We start from the raw sequence: 27,373 nt of genomic DNA on the forward strand, positions 1-27,373 counted from the left end.
ACTCAGCCAATGTCTATTAGGCGTGTACAAATTGAAAAATGACCAGATAATGTTTATCGTCCAGATAATTAGCTAGGTCATTAGCAAGGATACACAACTCTTGGTGCATCAAAGCTTGTGTTGCTGGCTGGTCAGGCACTCGAACGCCTGCAGCCAAGCAGCTGCAAGGAGGAAAAAAAAAAAAAAAAAGGGGGGGGGAGTAAAATCAATAGTATATTACCTCAATTAAACTTGCATAACCACTGGCCTCACTGCTCAGGGCGGGCAGCCTGAACTGCAGGCGGGCAGCACACTGGGCCCAGGGTGAGCAAGTTTTCTCGACGAGTACGGACATAAGGCAAATTCTGTGATGCCTAAAAAATGAAGCAATATATCAAATTGACCATTTGGCTTCTTACCTATAAAAACTAAGCAGCCGCAGATGGGATTATTCTCTAAATGAGGTAAAAAAACATTGTTTCCTGCCTGTAAAGGAAACACTGATTGATGTGAAATGGTCTAATAATGGCACATGGCTCGCTAATTTTGAAAACCTAATGAAGTTTTGGCATTCACCCAAGTCATGTCCCTTAACCTGAGATTCTTCCTCTGCAAGAAATAATAAAAACAATAGCAGGGATGTTTATGAAGCGTTATTTTGCATAACACACAAATTTCTTGCAGTGCATGGATCTTCAACTTCAAAGTAAACTGTATGAAGCTTTCAAACATGTATGCATACATTTGGATCTGTAATTTGCAAGAACACATAAAGAAGAAGAGGAAGAGGAAGAAGAGGACTTTATACATGTTTTGTGTATTTTCATAGGCCTATTAAGGGAGAGATGCAGACTATATTATCACCACAATAAGTTTGAGTGTCCCAGTGGATTTGCATTATATTTTTGTTTTTAAAAGATAATCAGTCATTTGAGAAAGATTATATTTTGAAAGTAACCTTCCCATAACTTTGGTCAGCTGAATATTTGACTGGTTCAGCCAAACTTCATTTCTGAGGTGTTCAGAAAACTGGGCTCAACAGGACCGGAGGATGAATTCCACTTCTGTGTCGGTGACAGAAAGACGTCCAGCATTATATGTATAGTGCTGACTGTCATTATTAAAATAGTGCCCTTGACAGGATATCTGCAAGTTTCAGAAAGCCACATTTTGCACTTTTTAGCAGCTTTTTTTAATGCGGCCTGAAAATGACTTCATGACCAATGCAACAACTGAAATGAGGATGGAAATAAAGCAGGAAAACAGTTTATTTCCCACTCAACTTAACTAAGGCGAGTTCTGAAACTGCGTATGACTAGTATGAGAAATAAGAAAACAGTAAATCAATTATTAAGGCCGGGCTACAGGATGTTCAAGGCTGATTTGGCAGCAGTTTGAGATCAGGGAGAGTCTTGGGCAGTCCTGGGTCAGCTGAAGGTAGTCGCACTGCAGAGCTGGAGCTGTGATCGTGAGATGTGTGTGAGAGTGTGTGCGTGTGTGTGTGTGAATGAAAGACTCCGATCGCAGTTGGTTTGAGTTTATCAGGCCAGGCTGTCAAAAATGATTCATGATCGCCGTATCAAAACCTTGCAGGCTACCGTAGCCTGGTTGCGTCGTTGGTTTGTTACATCTGAGAGTTCCTAAAGCCAAGCTAGAACGAACGGTCATTGACAGATTTAACGATTATGAAGCTCCTATAATACTTGTAGGCTACCAACCATGCAGGATGAAGTTGCTGGAAATCGTTTTGCTGGTCTATAAATGTATCATGTGCACACAACCTGAAATGAATGCAGTGCTCCTTCTTACAGGGCAATAATTGAAAAAGGCGCACCTCTCCACTGTGCGTCTTTGCGCGCATCGTTTTTCCCAAACAGGTTTTTACTACCTCTGAGGTCTGGGGTTAAGAATTTGACAGGGGGCCCTTTTGATGGGGAAAAAAGTGAAATTACGCCACTGGCCTGGAATCACAACGGGAAAACTGTTGATCGGCACAGGAAGGAGAAGGAAGCATTTGGAAACATCTGCAGTCAGATAACTACAGTTTATTTGGCTGTAACTCTCTGTCACACTGCTGATAACTAACGTGAGCCAGCCAGGTAACACTGCATTAACAGATAAACTTTTTTTTTTTTTTGAAGTTGAGCAAAACTAACCGCTGTCCAAGCTCTTTCCGTTATTATTATTATTATTTCTGCAAGGAATACAGCCAGTAATGCAGAGCTCCCCTCTTCATCCACAGCCTACGCCACATTCTTTGTTGTTGTTTTTTTTTCTGTGCAAAAAATCCCTGCAGAAACAACAGCAGCAACGAGCCGTAGACCGAAAAACAAAGCAGCATGATGTAATGCTTGCTTTGGTGTCAAAATGTTGTGGGAATATTCACTTGCGCGAGTGCGAAACACGGCGTCGGTCTGTTGCTCGCTCTTTAGATTTGTTGCCCTCAAACACAGCGGTTGTGTTTTGTGCGCGCAAAAGAGACTAATGTGGCCCTGGATTCAGTCATTAAATGTGTACTGCTCAGTCTTTTTTATTGTCGTTCAAGTTTGGGGAAAAAAAAAAAACAAATCATGTTGTCTGGAAATGGCTTCAGACAGAAAAAAAAAAAAAAAAACAGTACAGGACACACAGCAGAAGGAAACTTTTATTTTAATAGTTTTAGGGCCTTGCATTTTCAGTGCATTTGCCACTTTGATGAGGAAAGAGAGTTAATATTGATAACATTTAAACTTTAATGTTGAGGGGAAAAGTGAGGGGGCTGATTAAGATTAGTTATAAATTTCACATTGACATTCCCAACAATACGGTGCATTTGTCCTGATAAGGGAAATGAGTGAACATAGCACACATAATGAGTAAAATATGAAACTTTCTGTTTAGATTTCGCCTTTAATTGCAGATTAATCAGCATGATTAAATACCAAGAGAACAGTGCAGGCTGTAATATTACTCAGGGGAAACATCCCAGGCACATCTATTTTTCAAAATATATGTTCATTAGTAATGGCTTCAGTCTAATTTCATTCCTTACCTGATATTTGTCGATTTGACAATACTGTTCAACCTACAACAGTACATGATGAATGGGCAATCTGCGGTAATGATACCTGCTAGAGATTGGTTTGCCTAGAAACACAGTAGAAGTATTACTTTTTAACTTGATTTATTGCATTTTACTCTGAGCATATGTGAGAACTAAAAGGATCCACACCTACGCAGAAGAGCACCTGGCAGAGACATACACACACACACACACACATGCAAACATATGCACACACACACACACTCACTCACAGATCTCTTGCTGTAACACTCTTTCCCAGTCTCACAAACACACAAACTCGCCACAAAGATGTACAAATAAACTGATAAACAGAGCTAACACGATCACGTTTTGCGCCCCATGTGGTAGTCAAACATCATCAATCACTGTATGAATAGATTACAAATATTTTGACATGCGAGGCACTGCAAGACAAACACCATATTGTGTATGGGACACAAACAAACTCTTCGGTCTTTGCCTCTGGCCTTCGTGCACGGGCAGACTTGCCGTGGCAGCATTTTTCCCCCTTCCCACAGTATGAACCATGCACCAGTCCCTGCTTTATGGGGAAACATCTTCCTCAACATACTCACTGTCATGCTCACTTCAGCTATTGCTTGTCAGCATGATATTCTCCTGAGAGATAAGGGAGGGATGCCCTATAGAATGACAATCCATCAGCCCTGAAGGCAGAACAGTCAAGCTGACCAATGAAAAAAGTAGTACACCCCTCTCTTTCTCTCTCTCTCTCTCTCTCTCTCTCTCCCTCTCTCTCGCTCTGCATTCCTCTGCCTTTGATAGAAAGCACTACAGAGCAGTATTGGAGCTTGAAACAAGCTGCATATTAATATTTTAAAGAGGGCATCCATGACTTTTGATGTACAGACCTTTATGCAAATGTAGTAGAAGATACCGGTCCCAGCAGAGACTACATTCCTTTATTCCTCACGCTGGATCTTTTTTTTTTTCTTTTTTTCTCTTTTTAATAAATCTAAATGAACTCTTCACACTCCCTGTGAGACCCCCTGAACCACAGAGAGCAGTGTCAAACTCCTCTGCCTCCCACATATATAAATATATATCTTTACGTATATCTGTATGTGTGTGTGCGTGCCTGCTCGTGTGCGCAGGCATATGTGCACAATGATTTGCCTTCCTGTGTGGTCCAAGCACACCCAGAGGAATAGAAACAACAGAGGAGTCGTCACTTGTGTTTATTGTTTGGTAGACCTCAAGGTTAGAAGTGATGCGTTTAGAATTAAGGTTAGAGCTGTCTAACTGGTAATTTTAAGGTTTTGTATTTAGTTGTAAGGTAAACCAGTCAGGATTATGGTTCAACTTAGGGGTTGGGGAATGAACCGCAGATTGGCGCTTTACGTTTCTTGAAGCTCCCCTGGAGGCAGAAATCATCTCTTTTTGTTACAAGAAACCACTGTGGCGGTTTCATTTGAAAAGAATGTGTTTTTCTGGGGGAAGCCTGGTAAAACAGGGGAAGGATAGGAGAGGAAAGGTGCAGTCCAATTAGTACTAAACCCATGTTCATTCCCCATATGTGTCAATCGAAAACCCATGCCAATGATGACCACCATCCACATTGTACATATACAGAAAGGTCGGGGTTGAACTCTGACCTGCGACCCACACTCCAGTTCACCAGGTGGCAGAAAGGCACCTAAAGCTGTTTGCCAAATGCCCAAAAAGCACCAGAAACACATCTGTCTTTAGTGGTCAAAACGATGGAGGATTTTGGATGTGTCCCACTGGTCCGACGGCCCATTATTCCAAAACCCCAATAGTCCAAAAAAAGTGTCCCATTGGACTGAAAGCCCTTCATCCTGAAAATAAACGGCCATTATTCCGAAACCCCAATGGTCCGATAAATGTGGCCGCTCCATAAATTTGGTTAAGTTTAGGCAGGGGTTTCCTTGGGTTAAGGTTAGGGTAAACTGGGGTGGATGCATTCCTCAGCAGGGATGCAGAACTTGGCCGGCAGTCACTGAACTCCAACAACTCGAGAGCGTGTGTTTTCACTGCAAAAGGACTTTGGAGAGACGACACTTTGCTTATGAGATACCGGGCTGTTGGACCAATGGGCTTTTGAGGCATTTTTCAGAATTTTGGGGATTCGTAATAATGGACCAATGGGCATGGCACCCAGTGTTGTAAAACCAAATTATATATTAATACTACTACCTACTACTACTACCACCACTCTTACTGCTACTGTTACTACTACAAGCTCTACTGCTACTCCTAACGCTGCTCTTACTGCAACAGCTGTTGATGTTTCACCCTGATTCAGTGCAATGTGTAAAAATATCTGTGGACTTAATCCAGATCCGAGCGCATCAAAAACAGCGAATGAATCCAAAAGGCAAAGAGTCATTTTCAGTGGAAGCCAGTGACATCAAGTTAGAAACGCACGCAACGCGATGCCCGCCAATTTTCTTCAGCGCTGTCAATTGTAAGCAAAGTTGTTCACCCCTCCGATCTGTCATCTCCCCAAAGTTAAGTTTTGGGTCCTACTGCCAAAAATGGACGAAAAAAAAAATCAATCTTTAAAGTGTTAGCCAATTTAATTCATGGTGCCCAAGCCCATGATGGCATTAAGTACAATAATCGATACTTGATTGGACACCTGGTGCCCTGGTGCTCTCTTTTTATTAAATTAAACCTCTGTGGGCGGAGCCAAAGAATATGTTTTTGTAGCTTTGTCTCCTATTGTTTAAACGTACTGTAATACTCTTGCTTCTATCTGAAAAAACCTAAGCTTTAAATAGGCCGACCATAGTAGTATCCCTATTAGTTTAGAAAGCAGACCTTCCATGCTGACAAGCTACCTGTGTAAGCAGGTTTGCTGGCCAGATGACCTTCCAGGGTCATGAAAGTCATGAATGGAAAAAAAATAATAATCACTGCCATTTATATTTTTAATTTGAGGATTCATTAAATGTCCTTTACTGCCGTTCACATTTGCCAGATAGTTACCAAGCGCTATGGCTCTTTTGGTCCACCCAGAACCATTATTTTTGCCTCCAGAGTGGCAATAAAGATGAAACTGACCATATTTTATCTATATGTGCTCATCAAATGATGGTGTAGGGTAGTAGGCATAGAAGGCACAGCTACCCTGAACATGAATGCATTATCATTCTATTATTATGTCATTGATTTCCACAGTCATCCACATCGCCGAGCCCTGAGAGTGTAGATAGCGATTCTGAATCATCTGCTGTGTTTCGTGATAAATTGCAGATCCATTGCCCGCCGACCCCCTGATGTGAGTTAACAGCTATGAAAAATGTAGATCCAGCCAGAGTGGACGACTAGAGATAATGGGTTTAATGTGAATCAGGTGTACTTCAAGACATTCGTTTAGCTCAACATTCCTTCTGGGTTCACTGACTTGCACCAGTCCTCCCACACAAGACAGCCAAGAATCTATTTACAGACACTGGAACCACAAGCTTTTCTCGCCATGCAAAAAAGATCTTAGCTATAAGGCGGCCGGTCATACATATACATGAGTGCTGAAAGTGTTGCCACATTTTTGCCTATTGTTACAGAGGTTGTGGAGAAACAAAGTGTGTTTCTGAGCGCTGACCCTCCCAGGTCTAATGCTTAGCCTGCAGCACCGAATGTCAGATTTGTAAGTTGGTATAACAGAGCTCGTGAATGTATTTGTATTCTCAGTGGCCGAGGGAGGCCGGGCGCTAAGCACAACCTCTCTCCCACTCCTATTGAATTTTTTTGACTTTATGCATTCACAGAAGTGAGTGAGTTCAGATGTCAGCCCATGTGAGAAATCCCTTGAACAGCAGAAAATCACACAGCCCTTGCAAAAACAGTCCATGAAGAACTTCACGGTGCTTAAAATTAAGAATTTGACCTCCGTTTTATTTGTGGGCGCTTGAAAAGCTACACATACCTTTCTGTGTTTCATTACAAAGCCCATGAGTACGAAAAAAAAAATAGCCTCTTGAAAGAATCTAGAAGAGTAGAAGCTAGAAAGGCATCTGCAACGGGCTCCTCATAACTGCAGGCACAATGAAAAATTATACAGTACATTTACTTGAGTATCACAATTTTGAGATTTTAGCACTATTTCTATTTTCTGAGACTTTATGCTTATTGATTTCAGAGGGAAATATTGTACTTCTAATGCCACTACATTCATCCAATGGCTACAATTACAAGTAACTTTACAGAATAACCTTATAGATACAAAACATACAAGCTCATAAAAATATGATTCATTGCAGGAGTTTAAATTACAGCATAGAGCAGATGACCCACCCACAACATTAAAATACTGCTTATAGGTTAGTGCCACAATAATTCCTCACCATTTTCACAATAACATTTTTTTTTTTACATTTACTGCTAATACTTATGTGCTTTCTCTTGAGTGCAATCCTGAAAGCAAGACTTTTACTCATAATGAAGTATTTTTTTTCCCCACCATTGCCACTTCTACTTAAGGATTTGAATATGTTTTCCACCACTAATCAGAATAGCTACAGTAATTACATGTATTGATTCATGGCTCCCAATATAGGGAGAAAATGTGGCCCATGCAGACTATACTGGTTCTCTATTAATTCCCTTTCAGTGTTTTGTTTCCAGCAGCTTAATTCCAGCATGTAAATGATTCATGAACCGCTCATTTAGCATGAGCAATTTTTTTTTTTTTTTTTTTGCTGTTTCTCATATGACTGTGAGAAGAGAGAGCCAAATCACACATCCTACTTTTCGCCTGGCCCAAACACAACTCTCCAGCCAGGGAGCCATATGACTCATACATGAAAAAAAAAAAAGAAAGAAAAAAATGGTCGTTGTTTAAACTAAGGGTGTGCACTGCCACCTTAACAGGCAGAAAGATAGGGATGTCTGTCAAAAAAGTGGATGTGGACAGAATGTTTCCAGGTATCCAGATGGCCAGTCAAGAGAATCCTTCACCAGGTAGCTGAGGAATGGCAATGACATGCTGGGAGGGAGGAAATAGTGCCATCACTGGGGATGCCAGTGGAACATCTGAAAGGTCCTGTTCTCAGAAAATTGCCACAGAAAGTGCACTCCCATGGCAGAGGTTCATGGTGCATATCAAGTCTGGCAGTGGATAAAAAGCTGCAGAAGCCTCAATCCTTCATGCCATTAAAGGCGGTATCAGTGGCCGATAAGTTGATGTAACAGGCTTGTTCTTTATCGAGTCACACTGTTCTTGACTTTTGAGCTCTTGTCTTGTCTTATTCAGTGGCTAAAATACGATTTTGTGTCAAGCTTTTGTCTGGCATTATCTATTTGAAACTAGTTATGGGATGTGAAAATTAAAGATCACAATTGTCAGGACCAAAACTGTCAAGGTGGTGTTAAATGTGCTGGAAATATTTAATAATTAGGCCACTAATACACATTCAAATCATTTCACTGTATTTTGTGTATGAAACCACAACTTAAATTATAAACACTATGAACATAAAATACACAACGAGCAAAATACTGCATACAGGTGGGTCTTCTTAAAGATCCCATAAAATGGACTCGTACTTTCTTGATTTTCGGGATCCAACAGGATGTTTGGGCGGGACACAGAGCAGGGAGGGATCTTTCTGAAGTCAAACCAGTTGGATATCAGTTTGGGAGCGAAACAGAGTTTTATTTAAAGGGATAGGTGGATGAGAGAGGATGTTTAAAGGTTTGTGAAGGTTTTATAAGTTGAAATTTCAGTTTACACACCAGGATGTCCCGGTTTCAAGATGTGTATCCCAAGTCCCGTCAAATAACTGTAAAAAACACTAAAATGCCCCGTTTTTCAAGATTCACCACCAAATTTTCCCGTTTTTTCACCATTCACACCTGCAATTTGTAATGAACATACACATCTTATATACTGTAAATGTTCAATGTTTTCTGCTGAATCTAATGGTGCCAGAATCGAAGCAATCCGACCTCCGCTTTGGACGCAACGACCCTCAGAACCCGCCATCGTCACGTTCAACACACATTTTGCCAGCAGATCCCGCCAGAAGCGCCTTGCTCCAGCGGCACGTTATGGTGGTGTCTTCATTCCCACATTTTTACACAATCACAGACATGTTATATGTCAGAATGTTGAGCGTTATCTGCTGACTCTAATGATGCCAGCGTCCAAATATAGCTGACAGAGAATGTGTCACAGTCAGCCATTTAGCCTGTAGCCTGCACGTGTACATAATCTTGTGTTTTGTTTAAAAAGGTATCTGACAGTATTACCCCGATGCAATCCTTGTCTTTTGTGTTTACTAGTGTTATTATATAGATAATACATAGTTATACTTTTAGATAAACTAGGTTTCGGTGGAATTTGGGAGAAAAAATTTTTTTCGTCTGCTGATGCAATGTACACGGTGTCGAAAGGTGTGGTGGCTGTGCTATGTGCAGAAATAATTGTCCCCCCATCCTTATGAAAATGCCTATGGCACATATGTGCACATGCATAAATATGCAGTACACTTAAGGGTCCTGGCTTTAGGCTTGAAAATATGGTCACCCCATTATCGTGACAATTAAAATTTCATTGCAGTTTTAATGGTAAAGCCGGATATTGATCTCTATTTGCAACTTTTGACTTTGTCATCGTGCCGCATTCCAGTGCAGGCATCTTGGAAAGGAGACGCCTCATCTCTGCGGAACAGTCCTGTTAAATAACGGTTCAATAACCTGAATAAATAAAAACAGCCAGGGGAATTCACAGAAGGACACAAGGGGCCGCGCCGTCCTCAGGAATGACCAGTTGTGATTGATGAGCCCCCGCGTTCATAAATTCATTTCCCAGCCCTGCAGTTAATTGTGCGCCCGTAAAAAGTGGGTGTCACGGTGCAAACTGTCACACAAGCTGTCCTCCAGAGAGCGAAGGGTTTGTGAGGGGCGAAACCTCAGACCATGTTTTTTTTTTCCCTCTCCTGTCAGCCCGTGAAAGGATAACTAGCAGCTCAGAGTCCCTGTGTGGGCAAGACAATCCCGGTGTGAGTTCATGTCCCACTTTTCCCTATGGCAGGAAGACAGTTTACCCTACACATTATAAATAAATTAGTGAACCAGTGATCACATGAACCAATGAATGAATGCAGGAAATGTCAGTCTCTTTAGGATGAGTTCTCTCTGCCACAAGAGAGAGGGAATGCTCCGGTTGAAATGTCACCAGGATTCACTCGGAGCGGGCAGGAAGTCCCGTTCTGTTCGCTCACGGTTAAATTAATCATGTTGCACTCGTCTGGGATGAGGGCGGTTCGATGCTGCAAACGTAACCACACCTTTCACCGGGGGGACAGCCTTGAATCTTGAATGCGCTGGTCTCTGTGTGCCTCCAGCACTTTTAAACTTCTGTAGCTTCACCGATGAGCTTGTCGAGCATGACAAACTTTTCATCTTGAATACATTTTTGTGGGTTGCAAGACAGCGTCACCAGATGTACAATAATAACCGTGATTGTAAGATAATTTTGCACGATATAAATGATCAGTAAGGCCAAAAACTGGCCAACATACAATAATTTGCACGGAAATAATGCATAAATTAACTTTATTTCCCTTATTTACTTAATTTTTTGTTTGTTTGTTTGTTTTTTAACATTACAAACCCAACCCTAGATCTGGGTTTAGATAGAAACACGTCCAGGCAATCATTTATCCCTGTTGCTTGTGCTGCATGGGTTGTAGCCTATGTTTTGAGCAAATGAAAAACATAGGCTTTCCTCCCCTTTCTCTGTTGTGATTGGCAATGGTGTGTTTGTAGGCAGTGTCAAACAAGGTAGTCTCTCACATTAAACGTGTTTGTGAAATTACACATTTATGCCCATGGTTTCTCTTCACTTGGTCTCAGACAATAATTTTTAATTTAATAATTCTTTAACAATAGTTTAATACTTTAATAGTTCTTTAATGAGTTCTTTTTCCAAACAGTAACTGTGTTGGCTGTGATCTCTTCATGTAATTTGAAAAGGAGAAGAGAAAATGCTTCAAACTACATTCTTTTAAAGGGACATTACGCAAAAAAACTGAAGTGAGGACTTGAGTCTACATGTTCTGTCAGGCCAACACATTCATATTTTTCTCCTTTTTTTATTCCACATTTTTGCCAGTTGAGTCTAAATGGGACTCTCTTCCATCGACCATCGCAGTTTTTCATCGGGCAGCTTTTGTTGAGAAGTTTGGAAATGACAAGAAGCAGAACCAACAAATCTGACGCAGTTTCCTCTTCTCATCTTTGCTGACTGAGCTTTTATTGTGAAAGGTTCCACAATCTGTCATCAGTCATTTGCTCTTTGTAATGGATGTGATTTTAAAATGTAGTGAAGAACAAAACTCGAGAAAAAATGTGCTCATGTAAAAGTAAAATGACTTTTAAAAAAATACCCAAAAGTACAAGTACACAAAAAGTTACTCAACTACAGTAATGTGAGTAAATGAAATTAGTTACTTCCACCTCTGCAAATCAAACATGTTAACAGTAATAGCTATGTAACCTAGACTGGTTAACAATTAAGTGTACACTGTCTAAAGCGGCAAACTGATCAGATCCCAGGCAAAACAGCACAAACATCAGTTGTGTGTAAAGAAACACAAGTTGGTCAGAGGGTTTGGTCATGGTTATGTTTTGTAGTTTGGTCTCAGACTCACTCGGGCTGCCTGAGGGTGTGTTACGACACCTGAAAGTCCCTTTCTCCCCGGCTCCTGAGAGCTGGGACGTCTCCTGTCACAATCTGAAAACCTCCTCAGGACACACCTCACCTCCTCCACCTTTCTCGCCCCCTCTCCAACCTTACCTCCTTACACCGCTCTTATCTCGCCACCTTCGAAACAGAGAGACACAACAATTTGCTCAGTGACATTTTTGCTTTATTTTGCTCTTCCTTGCATTGTTGTGAATCACCCTATGCGGATACGACGGTGTGCTAAATGCCTAAACTGTGCCGTCAGTCGTGCGGCTGAACCTGTGTGTGCAGCAGATAGGAACGAACCAGAGGAATCCTTTGGGGATCCGAAAGAATGAAATGTCAATAACACTTCTATTTGCCAATAAATAACAGCCCCATTTATTTCTGTAGCTTTAGGATCGTCGATCAGCTCCAATTTTGCTCATTCACTGCAGAATTGAACCCTCCATTTAGACACTTACAGGTATCGGTATTGGACGTAATCAGATATTCCAGCCGGGTGATCGGTACAGGCCATGGCCCTTATTGTTGGTGCGGTTGCGTAGTTCATCACTATTGATTAACATCAGATTGTTTCGACAGTCACAGTTTGCTGTTATTTTGTCTTTCTTTGAGCAATGTTTCACTGTAATTTTTTTTTTTTTTTGGCTGGCTTTCTAGTGGCCCGTATGTGCGCAAGAATAATATGTACCCGTCATCCAAGGTCCCTTACCCACAACAGTACCATGACATCTGCTGATGGAATTTGTCTCTTGCCCAGAATGACAGATCCAAGCAATCTGGAGCCCAAGGACACGAGACATGGGCCTTGCCAAAGGAGGATGATGGACTCATTCTCTCATGTACTTGGATTGTGTGGGACGGTTACATTTTCAAGGAAAATAAAATCTTTCCTTTAGTTTCCTTTCCTTTCCTTTCCTTTCACTGGGGCTTTTGCAACCTCCGATGTAGAGACACCACAGGGCATGAAAAAAAAAAAAACAACTGGAATGTATTACAAGCCATGACAAATGAGAAATAATCTGTGGAGAATGTAAAACAGCGGCGCAATGAAGGACGGAATGTGCAGAAATATGAATAAAAACACAAAAGATAAAATACTGTGTCTCTAAGATGCATCTATCTACCTATATATCTATCTATCTACATCACTCAGATATCAGGATTTCAGTAGGGTAAACAAAAACGCCTGAAATGTCTTCAAAGTCTGGTATCTAGGTTGAACATAAACCAAATAAATAAATAAATAGAGTAAAATTCCAGTGCGAGGCTCCCGAAATCTCCCACAGAAATGTAGGTTATCCTGACCTCACAGCTGAAATGCGATCATGGGACTAGTAACGGTTAACGCACAACTGTTTGAAGCGGCACCTTCAAAATGAATAGGCATTTTTCTCTGATTGCACGATATAGTCTTTTAAAAAAGCCCTTCTGTTTTTGTGCATCCTAAGGTCACCGAGTGTTTCCAAACAGGAGCAAGTTTAGTGAAATTATTGGAGGCTGTGCGGATTGGTGGTCATTCTGCTGCACCCTCATTACAGTTGGCAGCGGCATACACTCATAACCTCTTCAACTATGGCAGGACTTGGACAGCTGATGCATTCTCCCTATTCCCCTTCCCAGTTTGTCTGCCTCTCTCCCACTTGCTCTTTCTCTGGCCAACTACCACTGCCACTCTGTCTGCTTCACTACAAACCCAGACTGAAATGCTGCTAAATTAGCTCAGCGTCCAGCAAAAAAGTGTCTCTCCCGAAACAGCCGTAATTGTATATGTGACTTCAACACACCTTTTCACATGGCAGCCGTTGAACTTAGCTCGGGACTAAACACACTTTAACTGTGACCCAACCGAGGCTCTTAGCCCTGGGCTAGAAAACATTTTTGCACTGGTGCATTTTGAAGTGGCTATGAAAACGGCCTAAATTTAGCTTGGGTTAGAGCTCAGTCTTTCATGAAAATTGCTTTGAAAGGAGCACGGCATAAAAAAAAACAAAAAAAAAACATCTTTCTGCATCTGCATAAGCGTTTGTTTCTGCAATTTTTTGACAGAAATGAGTGCAGCCTCTGCATGTGTGTGTTTGGTTTACAACAGAATGACTGTTTGACCTGAATAAATAAGATCCACCTACGTCCCACCACCAAGCATCACAATCACTGTCAGCGCTACCACCACCCACCTCCACCTCAAGGAATCACAGGGAGAGGAGAACCAAGGCATCGACACCATTGGAAGGCAGGAAAGTCTGACAGAGAATCCACCGCCAGCAGCCTGATGTCAGTATCAGCCCTCATGCCGGCTAGCTTAGCTGCTGCAGATGGGCTTTATTTTTAGATGCAACATTGTCTCAGACCGAACATGCATTACACGCTTACAACAGGGGTTCGCCCAACTTTAAAGCTGAGTAAACAACAACTTCATTAACGTGGCATGGAAAGGAAGAATCTCCAAATGCGTTTAAGAGAACAAAAAGGATTAATATTAACAAACATCACGCTGACATCTTCAAAGTGATTTTTTTTTTTCTTCTCCCAGACAATCAACAGTAATAATAACTCAAGTTCATCTGGCGCAGGAGAGAGATGTAAGTTGCTGCTGAGACAAAAGTGTTTACACACGGACCTCAAGTTGATTGCAATTCAAAGAGGCAGCCTCACAATGCTTATACACTGTGGAAATATGACCTACATTTTTTGTTAAGAAAGCTGCGCTTTGAAGTTTCAAATGAGGCTGAGCAACTTCATTCCTCCTGTAGCAAAAGGCAGCTTATCAAACTTTTTTTTTTTTTTTTTCTAAATTATGAAAATCAAAGCGTTTGAGGAGAAAATGTATTTGATCACTTAGCCTCATCTCTAGTCTTGACCTAGGGCTACTTTTAATTTGAAAGAGGGTTATAGCAAATAAAATAAAAAAGTGCACGACAGGTCTGTGATGCAAACAGGCTGTTGTAGTGTTTTTAAGCACTATCTCATAGGAAACAGAGAGCCCTGTCCCACGACTGGAGCATGTTTATAAAGCATTACAGCCCCCGTGAATGACATCATTCAGGATTCCCGACCCATCTCGCAGTGCAACATAAACCACGGAGCATCTGTTTGTTGGATGTGCGCATAAATCCGATCTGACTCCAATCTGTTTAAAGAGAGCACTCTGGTTACACTGGGACAAACATGAGAGGGAGCTGTGGGGTTCAGATGGCAGATACGAGAGAGACAAAAGGAAGATGAAAAAAAAACTGTCATATTTCCAACGCGCATTATCTGTGCAATCAGTGAAGTCAGCAGCCGAGCTTGAATCACATCTTAAAGCAAAGAAAACGAGCGATGCTTACAGGGCCGGGAGGCTTTAAAGAGACGTGAAAGATCATCCTGTGTTCGTGTCATTACACCGCGGGAGTGTGACAGGCTTGTGTGAGCTTTATCACCAGAAAAGTTTCACCGTTTTGCACTTCATCAAAAATAGACAGAGCCCTCCCACATCCACCCCCGTTGTAGCTGCTAAAACAAACCTCACACACACACACAGACACAGACGCACACTCAGCTACACCAAACACACAAGTGTAGCACCCCAGAAGAAACTCTACACCTGGCACTGTGATGATTAACTGTATTCATTAATCGTGCAAGCTCCTCCGTTAGGTGCATCCCCTCCCTACAGTCTATTGGACTTTTGTTCAGCCAGGCTTATATATGTTTGTTGTGCGGCGGGACTGGAAGAGGGGGATGGTTAATAATTAGCTGCCCACACTAGGTCCGACACACTCGAGTCTATTTGGGAAATTCCATTAAAGGGCTCCAACTGTGGGGAATATCATAGTAGCCAACCACTTTCTTTTTTTCTTTTTCTTTTTTTTTTCTTTAAAACAAATGATGTAATATTCAAATGGCCGAGCTACACATTCAATACATCATGGCAAAGAGAGTCCTTGGCTCTATTTTGCCATTCCAAGTGGGTGTATCCCACCCACACACACTCCACTGAAACCAGCAGGAATCCATCCATAACATATTTAAATGCTGTAATTCAGCAGTGTGCTGCATTTACCTAGACTGGCCACTTAAGTCTGAGCTTTAAGGCAGGAAGGATATTGAACGCAATCATATAATATATATCCTCAAGTTTAAACAAATCTGCTTATAACTTTCTGCTGATTATAATACGTGGCTTGGAGGTACTGATTAGTCCGCTCTATACTCTTGACAGAAAGTATGTTTTTCATCAAACTGGCAGAATGTGTTTTTTATTCGGCTGTGCTACGGTTTTACTATACTGATATGGAAGCTGGGTTTTGGAGAGGGCATTTAAAGTACTAAAACTTACCCGAAGTTCTTCATCGCAGCAGGCGATTACAGAGAACAATGCTTTGTAATGGCTTTCACAGGCTGAACTTTTGCAAGGCACAGAGGGACAAGCCTTGCATTGAATTTAATTGCACTTTTTTTAAAAACTTAATTGCATATAAGGCCGCGCTGATTATGCATGTGACGTATCGTTACGGCGTTTCACTCTTTACCTGTCACCGCTGGCATGATGGAGTGCTTCATCCAACACCACCACCATCTGTTGACCTCCCTGAAAGTGAATTAATGGCTTGTAGTCTACTGCTCCCTAGAGTTTACTGTTCCACACTACAGCCTGTGATGAGGAGCCCTGTGGTGCCTGTGCCGTCTCCTTTAATGTCATAATTCACTGCACTTGGAGAGCCGGCGTGGCAGAATCAGGGGGGGCAAAGACAGGGCTTCCCAAACTGGCATCCAATTAGACAGACTATGCATTAGATCATTTTCCAACTATTTTACCGGAAGCACACCTGAGAGTTTGTGTTTTGTTGAGTTTTAATGGAAATGCATGACTGCCTATTAGAAGAGTAATGGAGAGCAAAACACTTGATGCTTCTATTCAGTGCATAAGTTCCAAAAGTATCAATAGTAAATAATAAAAATAGATAATATTGACTAATTGGAGGTATCAACACTGATGGGCAGCTCATAGAAAGTAGAGCAACATCACTGTGAGCCCTTTTATTGCCACAGCACTTTGCATAGGCGTTGCGCGAAATGCACCGAAGGAAGTTTGGTCCTTACAGGTCTCCGTCACACGTCACTGTGTGTTGACGTGTGGCTAACCAGCAGCTACACAGCTCTCGTTAGCCGGCTAAGCTAAGCGCCCATTGAGTTTGAATGGCTGGAGCAGCGTAGACAGTGGGCTCAATTTTGACAACTCACACCACAAACTCTCAACAATGGCAGACGACTGGGAGGAAATCCGACGGCTGGCTGCTGATTTCCAGCGAGCTCAGTTCGCCGACACGGTGCAAAGGTAAAGCAAAGCGTTACTTAGCACTTCTGCTGCTAGCAAAGGAGCTAATGTTAGCAGTTTCTAAATAAATATCACTTTTAGTCATTCATTTGCCTCCTTGTGCTTTTCGTGCCGAAGTGTAACAGCTGTTTGTAGTTGTCGAGGTGCAAAACAACCCAGCTATAACTTTCATGGCAACGCTTATGAACTGTTAAGTGATACTAAACTGTTCCGCAGGTTATCAGAGAGGAACTGCATTGAAATTATCATGAAGTTGATTCAGGACAAGAAGCTGGACGTGGTGCACACGCTGGATGGGAAGGAGTACATCACCCCAGCGCAGATCAGCAAGGAGATCAGGGACGAGCTCTACGTCCATGGAGGTCAGTGGAGAAAACATCAGCAACATACACTACTCACAAAAAGTTAGGGATATTTGGCTTTTGGGTGAAATTTCAGGATGAACCTAAAATGCATTCTAACCTTTACAGGTGAACTTAATGTGACCTTCTGTAAACTTTTGAATGCACATGTCCAACTGTTCAGTGTTTCAGTACTTTTTGCACAAGTTGCTGTTCTCTAACAAGGAGCTTAACGGCAAAATTCACATCAGGTGTTTGATGCTCCAGCTCATCGAGGTCGCATCATTAGGGAACGGCTGCTGGAGACTGGGGTATCTCAGATGGAGTGGCCTGCACTTTCTCCAGACCTGAATCCCATAGAAAACCTATGGGATCAGCTGAGTCGCCGTGTAGAGGCTCGGAGCTCTGTACCCCAGAACCTCAATGTCCTGAGGGCCGCCCTTCAAGAAGAGTGGGATGCCATGCCTCAGCAGACAATAAGTCGACTTGTGAACAGCATGAGACGTCGTTGTCAAGCTGTAATTGATGCTCAAGGGCACATGACAAGTTATTGACACTGACATTTTTTGTTGTGGTATATCCACCACTGTTGTTGGCTTTTGTTTCAAGAAATTGTTTGAGACGAGGAAATCACCAGTGTATGCTTCTACTTAAATGCCCTACTTTCATGATATAATATCACTGTAGCGTGAACTTTTTACATTTTCCATAAATTTCACCCAAAAGCCAAATATCCCTAACTTTTTGTGAGTAGTGTATGTTAACCTGCATGATGCTGCTGTCTGTCATACAGTCTTACTAAAGGCTGCTCTCTGTGTCAGGTGTTGCACATTTGAACACTGTACCTGCGACACTGCGACTTATTGTCATCAGTCTTAAGTGTTTATTGTCCTCAGAAGTGGGAATTTGCCTCACAAGTCGGTTAAAACACATCACAGTAAATCACAATGCATGCAATAATAAAAACACAACGTACAAAGTAAAAGACAACAATAACAGACGTGGATCCAGTGTGATCGGTGTGCATGAGTTTAGCAGCGTTATTGCATTTGGTGTGAAAGACTCGAGGGCAGTTTGATGAATTCTTTAAAGAGGGAAATCAACAGGATCAGACGCAATATCTCGGGCTTTTTGTTTCACCTGCATTTTATATATGCATCTGTGCTCATTCCTAATAATTTTACTGGCAAAGTCTATTTTTGTTGTTAGACCCCAGGTGCCCACACCATGTGCATGCATTAAAAAGTTTAAACGCCTTCAACAAGACTTCTGAATCCAATTTCCTGATCAGATACAAGTGTTGCATTGCTTTATTATTATTATTATTATTATTATTATTATTTAAATATATAGGCTATTCTGTGTTGGCTGTAAAATCCTCGCTGCAGTATTGTTTAAACATTGAATAATCTTCTGTGGTATCATCAGAGTGCATTACATTTCATGGGATTAGTGCAAATTTGATATGAGGGCAAGTGAGCAATTGTTGCCTTTTTTCTTTCACAGGGCGAATCAACGTTGTGGACCTGCAGCAGGTGTGTATTAGTACGTTCATTTAGCTCCAGGCGGGTTTAAATGTTGCATTGAGTTCTGTGTAAGTTAATGAAAGAGTCGGCAAACATATGCCAGTGGCAAAAGTTAAAATAGGTCATTTCTGCGGTCACCGGCTTTTATTCAGACATGCCATGAATGTTGACATGATCACGGTCCTTACAGATCATCAACGTGGATTTGGTCCATGTTGAAAGCCGAGCAATTGACATCGCAAAGTCGGATAAAGGTGTGCAGCTGATACTGGGACAACTTATTGATGAGTAAGTGTGACATTTTATTTCATTTACCATTGATTTTGCAAGGCATTTGCTTAAGTCTGAAGGGATTTCAGTGCACAAACATTATGATGGAGTTGTACCTGCGTGACTATGGCTGATACTGATGCTTGCAATCGAAAGACGTTGTAAATAAACAGTAATGGTTACCTGAAAAACTGACCTTGACTGATTAGACTAGAAATCAAAAGATGTGAAAAAACTTTTCTCTGTCCTGCTGAAAAATCTTGATCATCTTGTATTGGCTGCAGAAATTACCTGGATCGTTTAGCAGAGGAAGTGAATGATAAACTGCAAGAGGCGGGTATGATAACCATCTCCGAGCTCTGTAAAAATTATGACCTTCCTGGGGATTTCTTGACTGAGGTGAGTTAGTCTGCAGCCCGAATGTCTTTGCAATAAATAATGCTCAATATTTGATACTCTGTTGATGCCTCATGCCTTTTTTCTGCTCATTTCTGTTATATAATACAATATTTTTCATACTTATATGTCATAGGAGCTGTCGAAGCGTGTTGGGAAGCTCCTCCAGGGGGAGATGGACCAGTACAATAAGGGTGTCATATTTACTCCAGCTTTTGTTGCTCGCCACAAGTCCCGAATTCGAGGGCTTTTCAGTGCAATCACTCGGTATGTTGAAGCATTTTCTCAGTGCACCTGCAGTAATGAGCTTTTAATTACATTATAATGTGCTTTTACACTTAATCCCCACCTGTTGTTCTTTATTTTCCAGACCAACACCCATCAGCAACATGATGGGAGTGTTTGGATTCCAGGAACATCTTCTGTATTGTGAGTAGGAACTGCTTTGATGTTTGATTGTTGTAATGGTTTAAGTCAGATTGCATTCTGACCTGTGTATAATAGCTGTAATGTTGGCTCAGTTATGTGTGTTGTGGTTTGATAGCTGTGTTGGAGGAGCTGGTGAACACCGGACGCTTGAAAGGCACCGTGGTTGGAGGCCGGCAGGACAAAGCCGTCTACATCCCTGACATTTACTCCAAAACACAGAACACCTGGGTGGATTCCTTCCTCCAGCAGAATGGATATTTAGGTACCCTTTCCCAAGTCTTTCAGAAGTATTTTGTGTCACATTCAGAGAGAGAATGGCTTCTCCTCCTAAACTTTAACGGCAGAGATTGCACTTTTTAAAACATTTATTTTACCTTTATTTAACCAGAAAATCCCTTGAGATACATTTTTTTTTGAGGGACACCTGGCCAAGATAGCACCATTACAAGGTTACAAGTGTAATAAAATAGAGCATGACAAAAACAGACAAGGGACAATTAAAAGTAGAGCACATTAAAAACAGACAAGGGAGAACAAGCCACATAGTGCAAAATACAGCTTAGGAATAGCAATTGCACTCTTTGGTTACACAGTTGTTTTTTTTTTTTTTATCAGAGCTCTGAACTCTCCTAGGGAGACAAAATCATTAAGCTGGAGTGTGTTTTGAAGGTTATTCCATGACCAGGGTGCAAAGCAGGAGAAAGCCGTTCCTGGGTTATCTTCCCTGTCTCCTGGCGCCTCAGTACAAAAGGGCTGGACAGTCTCATTGTGTTTTGAGTGTATTATGGTATCTTTTTGTATTTTGCAGAACTGCCTTTCATTTGTAATGCATTAAAAACCCAGATTGACTAAAACCATCTGTGGATACTGACACATTTTCAGCATTTTACATCAACAGTTGTCATTGATTTGAATTGTCATTGGTGTAATACAATTTTATGCATCAATCAGGGGTTTTTATCATTGATCATTGTTTCTGCACATGCTAAACATTACAGGCTTTAGTGAATCCGGGCCTAAGTCTTCCTTCTTTATTTCTCAAATGCAGAGTTTGATGCCTTGATCAGGCTGGGGATCCCAGACCCCAGCAGCTACATCAAGAAGCGATTCAAATCGAGCAAGCTGCTGTTCCTCAGAGCGGCCTGTGTGGGCCAGGCGCTGGTTGATCAAGTGGAGGCCTCAGTGGAGGAAGCTGTCAGCTCCGCTACATGGACTGACATCCAGGTGCTTAAGAGGCTTTCAGCTCAGTCCTTTGCCATCATTACATTAATGATCATTTTTATAGCAAAACATGACAGTTATTTTAATAATAATTCATCAGACAACTGAGAAGTCAGCCAGTGTAAATAGAAATCACATATTTTGGATTTAGCACTGTCCCGTACACTAACCCAAGTAATGCGTTCTCGCTCCGGCTGATTTAGCCAATTTTGCCCAGCTGTCTGTCGATGGAGGACGTGGGAATGCTGATCAGCCAGGCCATGAGGAACGCGAACGTGCAGTCGTCCGCCCGGCTGCTGGGAGGCACCGTCGTCGTCAGCGAGAAATTCATCAGCAACTGTGTTTCTTTGTTCGACGAAGCCATGCAGCACAAAGCTCAGAAGGTACGTCTTCCTTCGCCCGAGAGCTGCATTGTGTTAATGCAATATTTAGAGCCTCTGAATGGACATTTCAGGTATTTCCTCAGTCTGAAATCCTATCTTATGTCAGTTTAGGTCGCTGCTCAGGATATTTTTTGTGTTGCAGACTCATATTTCCTCACCGCATTTATGGGAAAATCCTATCTTTAGATGAGAATTTAGCTATCCTAATGTATGAATCCTGTTTTAGAATAGCACTGAACCAGTCCTAGATTAAAAAATAATGGACAAAGATGGCAACCGGTCATCTGCTCCTCAGGTTAAATGACGACAAAAGGAGGGGGCGCAGAGATTTTGGTGGTTCAGCTCAGGAAGATGTCCTTAACTTCCTGTACGACGTATTAATTAGCATTTACAGGATGCTGTGACAAATCACATTGGGTTTAATTGCAGTGCCCTGCTTTGAAGAAGCCTATGAGGGGAAACAGGCTCTGATGTGTTTGTGTGTGTGTGTGTGTGTGTGTGTGTGTGTGTGTAAGAGAGAGAAAAGGTCTTAAACATCACAGCTTTGAACATCAAAACTTCCCAAAAGGATGTGTTTCCCCTGCTCCACTGCACACACTCAGGTTACATAAGGATAAAATAATAATGATTTTTTTTTTTTTATTAGTCACCAATCACCACGACTACCAGTAGCCATTGTGATGTTGCTTACTTTATATTGTAACCACAGACACAAACAAATTGCCAGTTGAGATTTATAATTTACCAAAAATAATAAGGATTTCCGAACTTGTTAAGACACAAGGCCTAAGGTGAGATAGAGTGTTTAGGATTTACTTATGTTGTAGCAAAATAATATTTTTTCCTGTGTTTCAAACTTAAGATAGCACAGGACCATAGGATTTTTTTTTATTTCTGTAATGAAGTTGCAGAATTTCTGAATTGTCTGTTCTTTTTTTCTGTGATGCGGATGTTTCATCTCAGGAAGTCAAGAACAACCCAGTTTTTCTGATTACCGAAGAAGACCTGAAACAAGCCTCTCTGGTGACGGAAAGCACGGCTCTGTCTAAAAAGGAAAAGAGAGAGGCAGAGCGCAGGAAGAAAGCTACAGGTTGGTTAAAACTTCCCCAGCTCACGCTGAGATTTAGCAGCCGAACTCAGCAGAACAATAAACCGGCCCAGCGGGGAGCCACTTAGTCTCAGAGCCACTCTTGTTGGATAGGCTTCCTGTTAAGTTACTTCCTCGAAGCGGCATTAAGATTACATATCATCTGGTCATAATTACCATTTTTCGTGGACTAACTTTTGCTTTTTTATTTCCCAGAGGGTAGTGGCAGTGTGAAAGGGGGCGGAGGTGGCAACGCCAGAGAGATCAGGATTCGCAAAACCAAGAAGAAGGGGAGGAGAGATGAGGACAGCGATGAGGAAACCGGACCTCCCCAGCAAAGTATACTCATGGCCCACAGTGCTATTTTATCTTCATGGGGGACATAATGTCTCTATATGCGCATTAAGCTTGTTCAGCGAGGCATTCTACTGTAACAAGAGCTTAATGGCTGGTTGGGTAAAAATCTCTCCCTTGGGTTGTTTAGCTTTTTTCATGTAAGACAAAGGTAACTTTAGTACCCCTGTGAGACTAATTAGGTTTTGTTTTACCTTTGCCAAGATCGCAGCAAACAGACTGAAGTCCCCTTTATGGCCCAGGAGGAGATTGTAGCCGTTTTAGAGGAGCGAGTGAGTGACTGCCCGGAAGAAATTCTCTCTGAGTTGGCAGAGCATTTAGTAAGGTAATAAGTAAGGGGGTTTTTTTCCCGAAAGTTAGTTTTCTCCACTTTCACTTCTCCTAACCTCACTGAGAAATGTGATCCGTTTCGTCTGTGGCTCTGTTTTTTCTCTTAACGTTGACGTTTTCCTCGGCAGGCCTTTGACGAAGGCCTACCAGGAGGTCGTGAGGACGGTGTTCATGTCCTCCAGCAGCTCCCCATCAGGCACCAACAAAAAGAAAAGCCTGAAGGATCTACAGGAGGAGATCACAAACCTTTACAACAACATCCGACTCTTCGAAAAAGGGACCAAGTTCTTCTCAGGTAAACCAGTTTGATTGGGTTTTGCCTCTGAAATTGGAAAGCGGCCTCCACCTATGAATGCCGCCTTAATATAGCGGAGATGCTTTGACCCTGCAGATGAAACCCAGGTCCACATCGCCAAGCACGTCCTGAAGACGGTGTGCACGGACGTCACCAACATCCTGGTGAACTTCCTGGCAGCTGACATGATGATGTCCGTGGAGAATCCCTGCACCATCACCAGTGAGGTTAGAAAAGCTCTCAGCGTGCCGCTTCATATCTTCTGTGCCCAAAACAGTAATAATCTATGTTTGCTAATGGTTTATTTATAAATGTTAATTAGCAAGGCAACTAGCTTGACCTTACTGTATTCTCCACAGAAGACATTAAGGCAGCTAATCAACAAGGGAGCCAAAGAGCTGGGATCACATTCAAATAAACTGATAATTAATGAGCTCTATTTTGCATGGTCGCAAACTTACCATGGGACTGTACAGATGTCTTCTTATTCTTGGTAATGGCTCCCAAGGTTTGCATACATTAAGTAATTTCCCTGTAACGCAACGGATCTGTCCCCTCAGGTCAGAGTGAAGATTTTGGGGAAGCTACCAGAGGAGACCAAAGGGCCGCTCATGAAGCTGCACAATTGCCTGAATGGAAAAGTAGGTTGGCTCCCTTTAGCGTACATCATCGAGCTGTTCAGTTTGGTTATAAGGATGTAAATGAAGCGCATAAATATTGCAGCACGTAAACAAGGTTCTCCGCCTGGTGTTCTTTGCAGACCATCGAGGACTTTCTGAGCAACATCGAGACCTCGGCAGAGGTGTGTGGATTCATGCTGAAGAAGGGAGATAAGAAAAAAGAGAGGTAACAACGACTCTTTATTTTTAATTTATTTTTTCCTGTGAAGGAAAGACAACACGGACTTTTTGACAGAGAAGCTCTTTGATCAGGTTGCCAGTTTGACTTTGGGTGCTTCTGGTACTGCAGTTGTGATTTCAAAAGCAGTAGCACATGAAGGAAAGCACACGGGTATGGGACTAAACTGCCTCCGGTCTTGTTGACACACAATTAGGGTTGCACAGATACCAAGGAAAGATTAAATATCTGCACCAGAAGTAATGCTTAAAGCCTTAACACGTCAAAAATAAATGAAAACTTAAGTTTCATTGTTTTGGCACACAAAAACTGATATTTCTCAAATGGTGGGAAAAAGACGAATTTTGTATCAATTATTGTGTTCATTGACGCCAAACTAATGGTCCAAGCTGCACCGGCAAGTAAAAGTAATGGATCACATCAGCACTTGTTACTGGTCGATACCTGAAGTTTTGTACTCGGCATTGAAAAAGTGAATTTGGAGTTTATTTGAAAGTCAGTCTACTTAGCCACTATTGGCATATGTCACACTGAGCTCCAACCAAAAGCTGCAAATCCAGCCAAGAAGTTAAGAACTGGAAAAAATAAAGATCCATGTATGCCTTTTTGACAGTGGATTGGAGATTTGAGGCATCTCATTCAGATCTCTAACGTCTGTGTGTGTGTGTGTGTGTGCGTGTGTGTGTGCTGTTTCCAGACAAGCCCTGTTCCTGCACCGCCAGGCTCTCACTGAGCAGCTGAAGGACACGGAGGATCCGGCGCTGGTCCTCCACCTGACCAGCGTGCTGCTCTTTCAGGCCAGCACCCACTGCGTGCTGCACGCCCCGGGACGCTGCGTGCCGCAGATCATCGGCACCCTCATGGGCCGCATACCAGCGGTACTGCTGTGCACTTACTACCCTGTATTTGCCTGAAAACTGTGTAACCTGCACATCTATACACTTACCCGTTGTAAAAATTTGTTTTTTTTTTCTGGGAAGGGATTAGAACTGATAATGTGCTGAGGGTTTGATTCCCACTGGGACATGCTATATAAACACATGCTTACATTACAGTGGGAAGTCTGTCCCAAAACAGAGAGTACAGGCCAGACAGTGAGGCATGAAAGCCAGACACCTCACCGCTGAGTTAAATTGAGTCATTGCTATTGATCCACAGTCCTGTCAGCTCCCTCCAGATATATTATGGTCATTTTGTGCTCTGGGACAGTATAAATCATCACAGAAAATACCACACACTGTCTCCAGCTTGGAGCCAGCACTTAATTAAACAACGCAGAGTTTCAATCTACTCAGGATCCTCTTCACGTCTAAACAGCAGGTGACCGACACGTCTGTATCGAGGGTAAGGTCACATGTTAAAGAAATCTAACTCCGCTGGACTGTCATATATTAACAAGGAAAATAATCACAGATGCAACATCAGATATAAAATCTACATCTTAGAATACAAGTTGTGAACAGCCATTTTCAAAGTAAACGTTCATAAAGTGGTACGTCTAAAGGCATTAAATGTAAGCAAACAAAAAACAAAAGGCACCATAGTCATCTCTAAGGTCCAATCAAACAATATAGAAATAGCCATAATAATCACAACAGTAATAATAAAAAAAAAAGTCCTCAGTGCTAAAGACAATGGAATGGCAATGGAAAGTTAAAAAATGCAAAAGTCATTTTTGTCTCTATTTTTTTCTGTTTTCTTTCTTTCTTTCTTTCTTTTTTTTTTTTTTTTTTTTTTTTACCTCCAGCTTAATTTAATGCTTTTTGAAATACTAAATGATCAATCTGAACAAATATTCTGAGGTGTAAATTTTATATCTGACGCTGCATTTGTGATTATTTTTTCTTCAATGAAATAGAGCAACTATCTGATATTGTCCTTGTTATTATTGTTAATATTGCTGTAGTGTTAAGAGACGCAGATTCCTTTGACAAGTGACCTTAAGTATTTTTTATCGCTTTAACTCTCCTTTGAAATAATAAAAATCTTAAGCCAACCATGCCTAGAAAAACATTACAGCTACACTAAGCAACTCCATTACCCAGAATGCATTTTCCACATAAAGCTCTCGCCCAGCGCAGCCTTACATGAAGTGGTAGTAAAAATGTTAATATTTGCGCTTCACCACGGTTTAAATTATTCAGCACACAGCAAATGTTGACGACATACTACTTAATCTCAGGATTGTTTGCATACAGTTTTCAGACGCAGCAGCTGTCTGTAATCTCCATCTGTTCGGGGAGTCGTCACAGTGTAATGCTGTTTGTTTGGTGAGTTAAAACGCTGAGATATGAGCGCGTGTCCATGTGTTTCAGGAGCAGCAGCAGCTGCTGTCTCGGTACCAGAGCCTCGTGGTGAAGCAGCTGGTGAGCCAGAGCCAGGGGAGGAAGCAGGACGAGAAGGACGAAGACGGGGACAAATGTGAGGAGCAGGACGGTGAGGCTGAGGCCATCCGCTGCGAGCTCAAGTCCCTGATGCCGGAAGTGAAGGACCTGGTCCTGTCTCAGAGGAAGACGTCGGTGACGGAGGAGTGAACGCCTCAGACAGTTGGGGGGAAATCCGGAATGATTAATGAATGTTGGATCAGCGGTAGGCCAACAAAACGTTATTTTATGTGATTGACTGATGGTCGTACATGTTTAGATAAACACTGTTAACAGCGTCAGGTCATCTGTTAATACTGTATCTATATGAAATGCTGACATGTGGCCATAAATCTGAAGTATTTAATGGAAATTCCTGTGTGGGATGTCTCACCGAGCAGCCTGATTAACATGGAAATCCTCAATGAGGCTATCATTTTCATGAATTGATTAAAAAAAAGCTCACCCCCTTCTTTGAAA

At 41.9% G+C, this 27,373-nt stretch overlaps 1 protein-coding gene across 1 annotated transcript; it reads left to right on the top strand.

Annotated features, from left to right (window-relative positions):
* Nucleotides 1–16,809: 16,809 nt before the first annotated feature.
* Nucleotides 16,810–27,373, top strand: ufl1 (UFM1-specific ligase 1). Its single transcript, XM_030047538.1, has 19 exons — nt 16,810–17,040; nt 17,257–17,402; nt 18,888–18,916; nt 19,098–19,195; nt 19,462–19,576; nt 19,710–19,840; nt 19,944–20,002; nt 20,118–20,264; nt 21,051–21,226; nt 21,427–21,606; nt 22,570–22,696; nt 22,910–23,032; nt 23,252–23,372; nt 23,506–23,672; nt 23,769–23,899; nt 24,233–24,313; nt 24,433–24,518; nt 25,228–25,408; nt 26,846–27,373. The coding sequence occupies exons 1-19, from the start codon at nt 16,964–16,966 to the stop codon at nt 27,062–27,064; spliced, it is 2,394 nt and encodes a 797-aa protein (XP_029903398.1). The 5' UTR covers nt 16,810–16,963; the 3' UTR covers nt 27,065–27,373.

This window comes from Myripristis murdjan, chromosome 24 (assembly GCF_902150065.1).
Source record: "Myripristis murdjan chromosome 24, fMyrMur1.1, whole genome shotgun sequence".
NCBI lineage: Eukaryota > Metazoa > Chordata > Actinopteri > Holocentriformes > Holocentridae > Myripristis > Myripristis murdjan.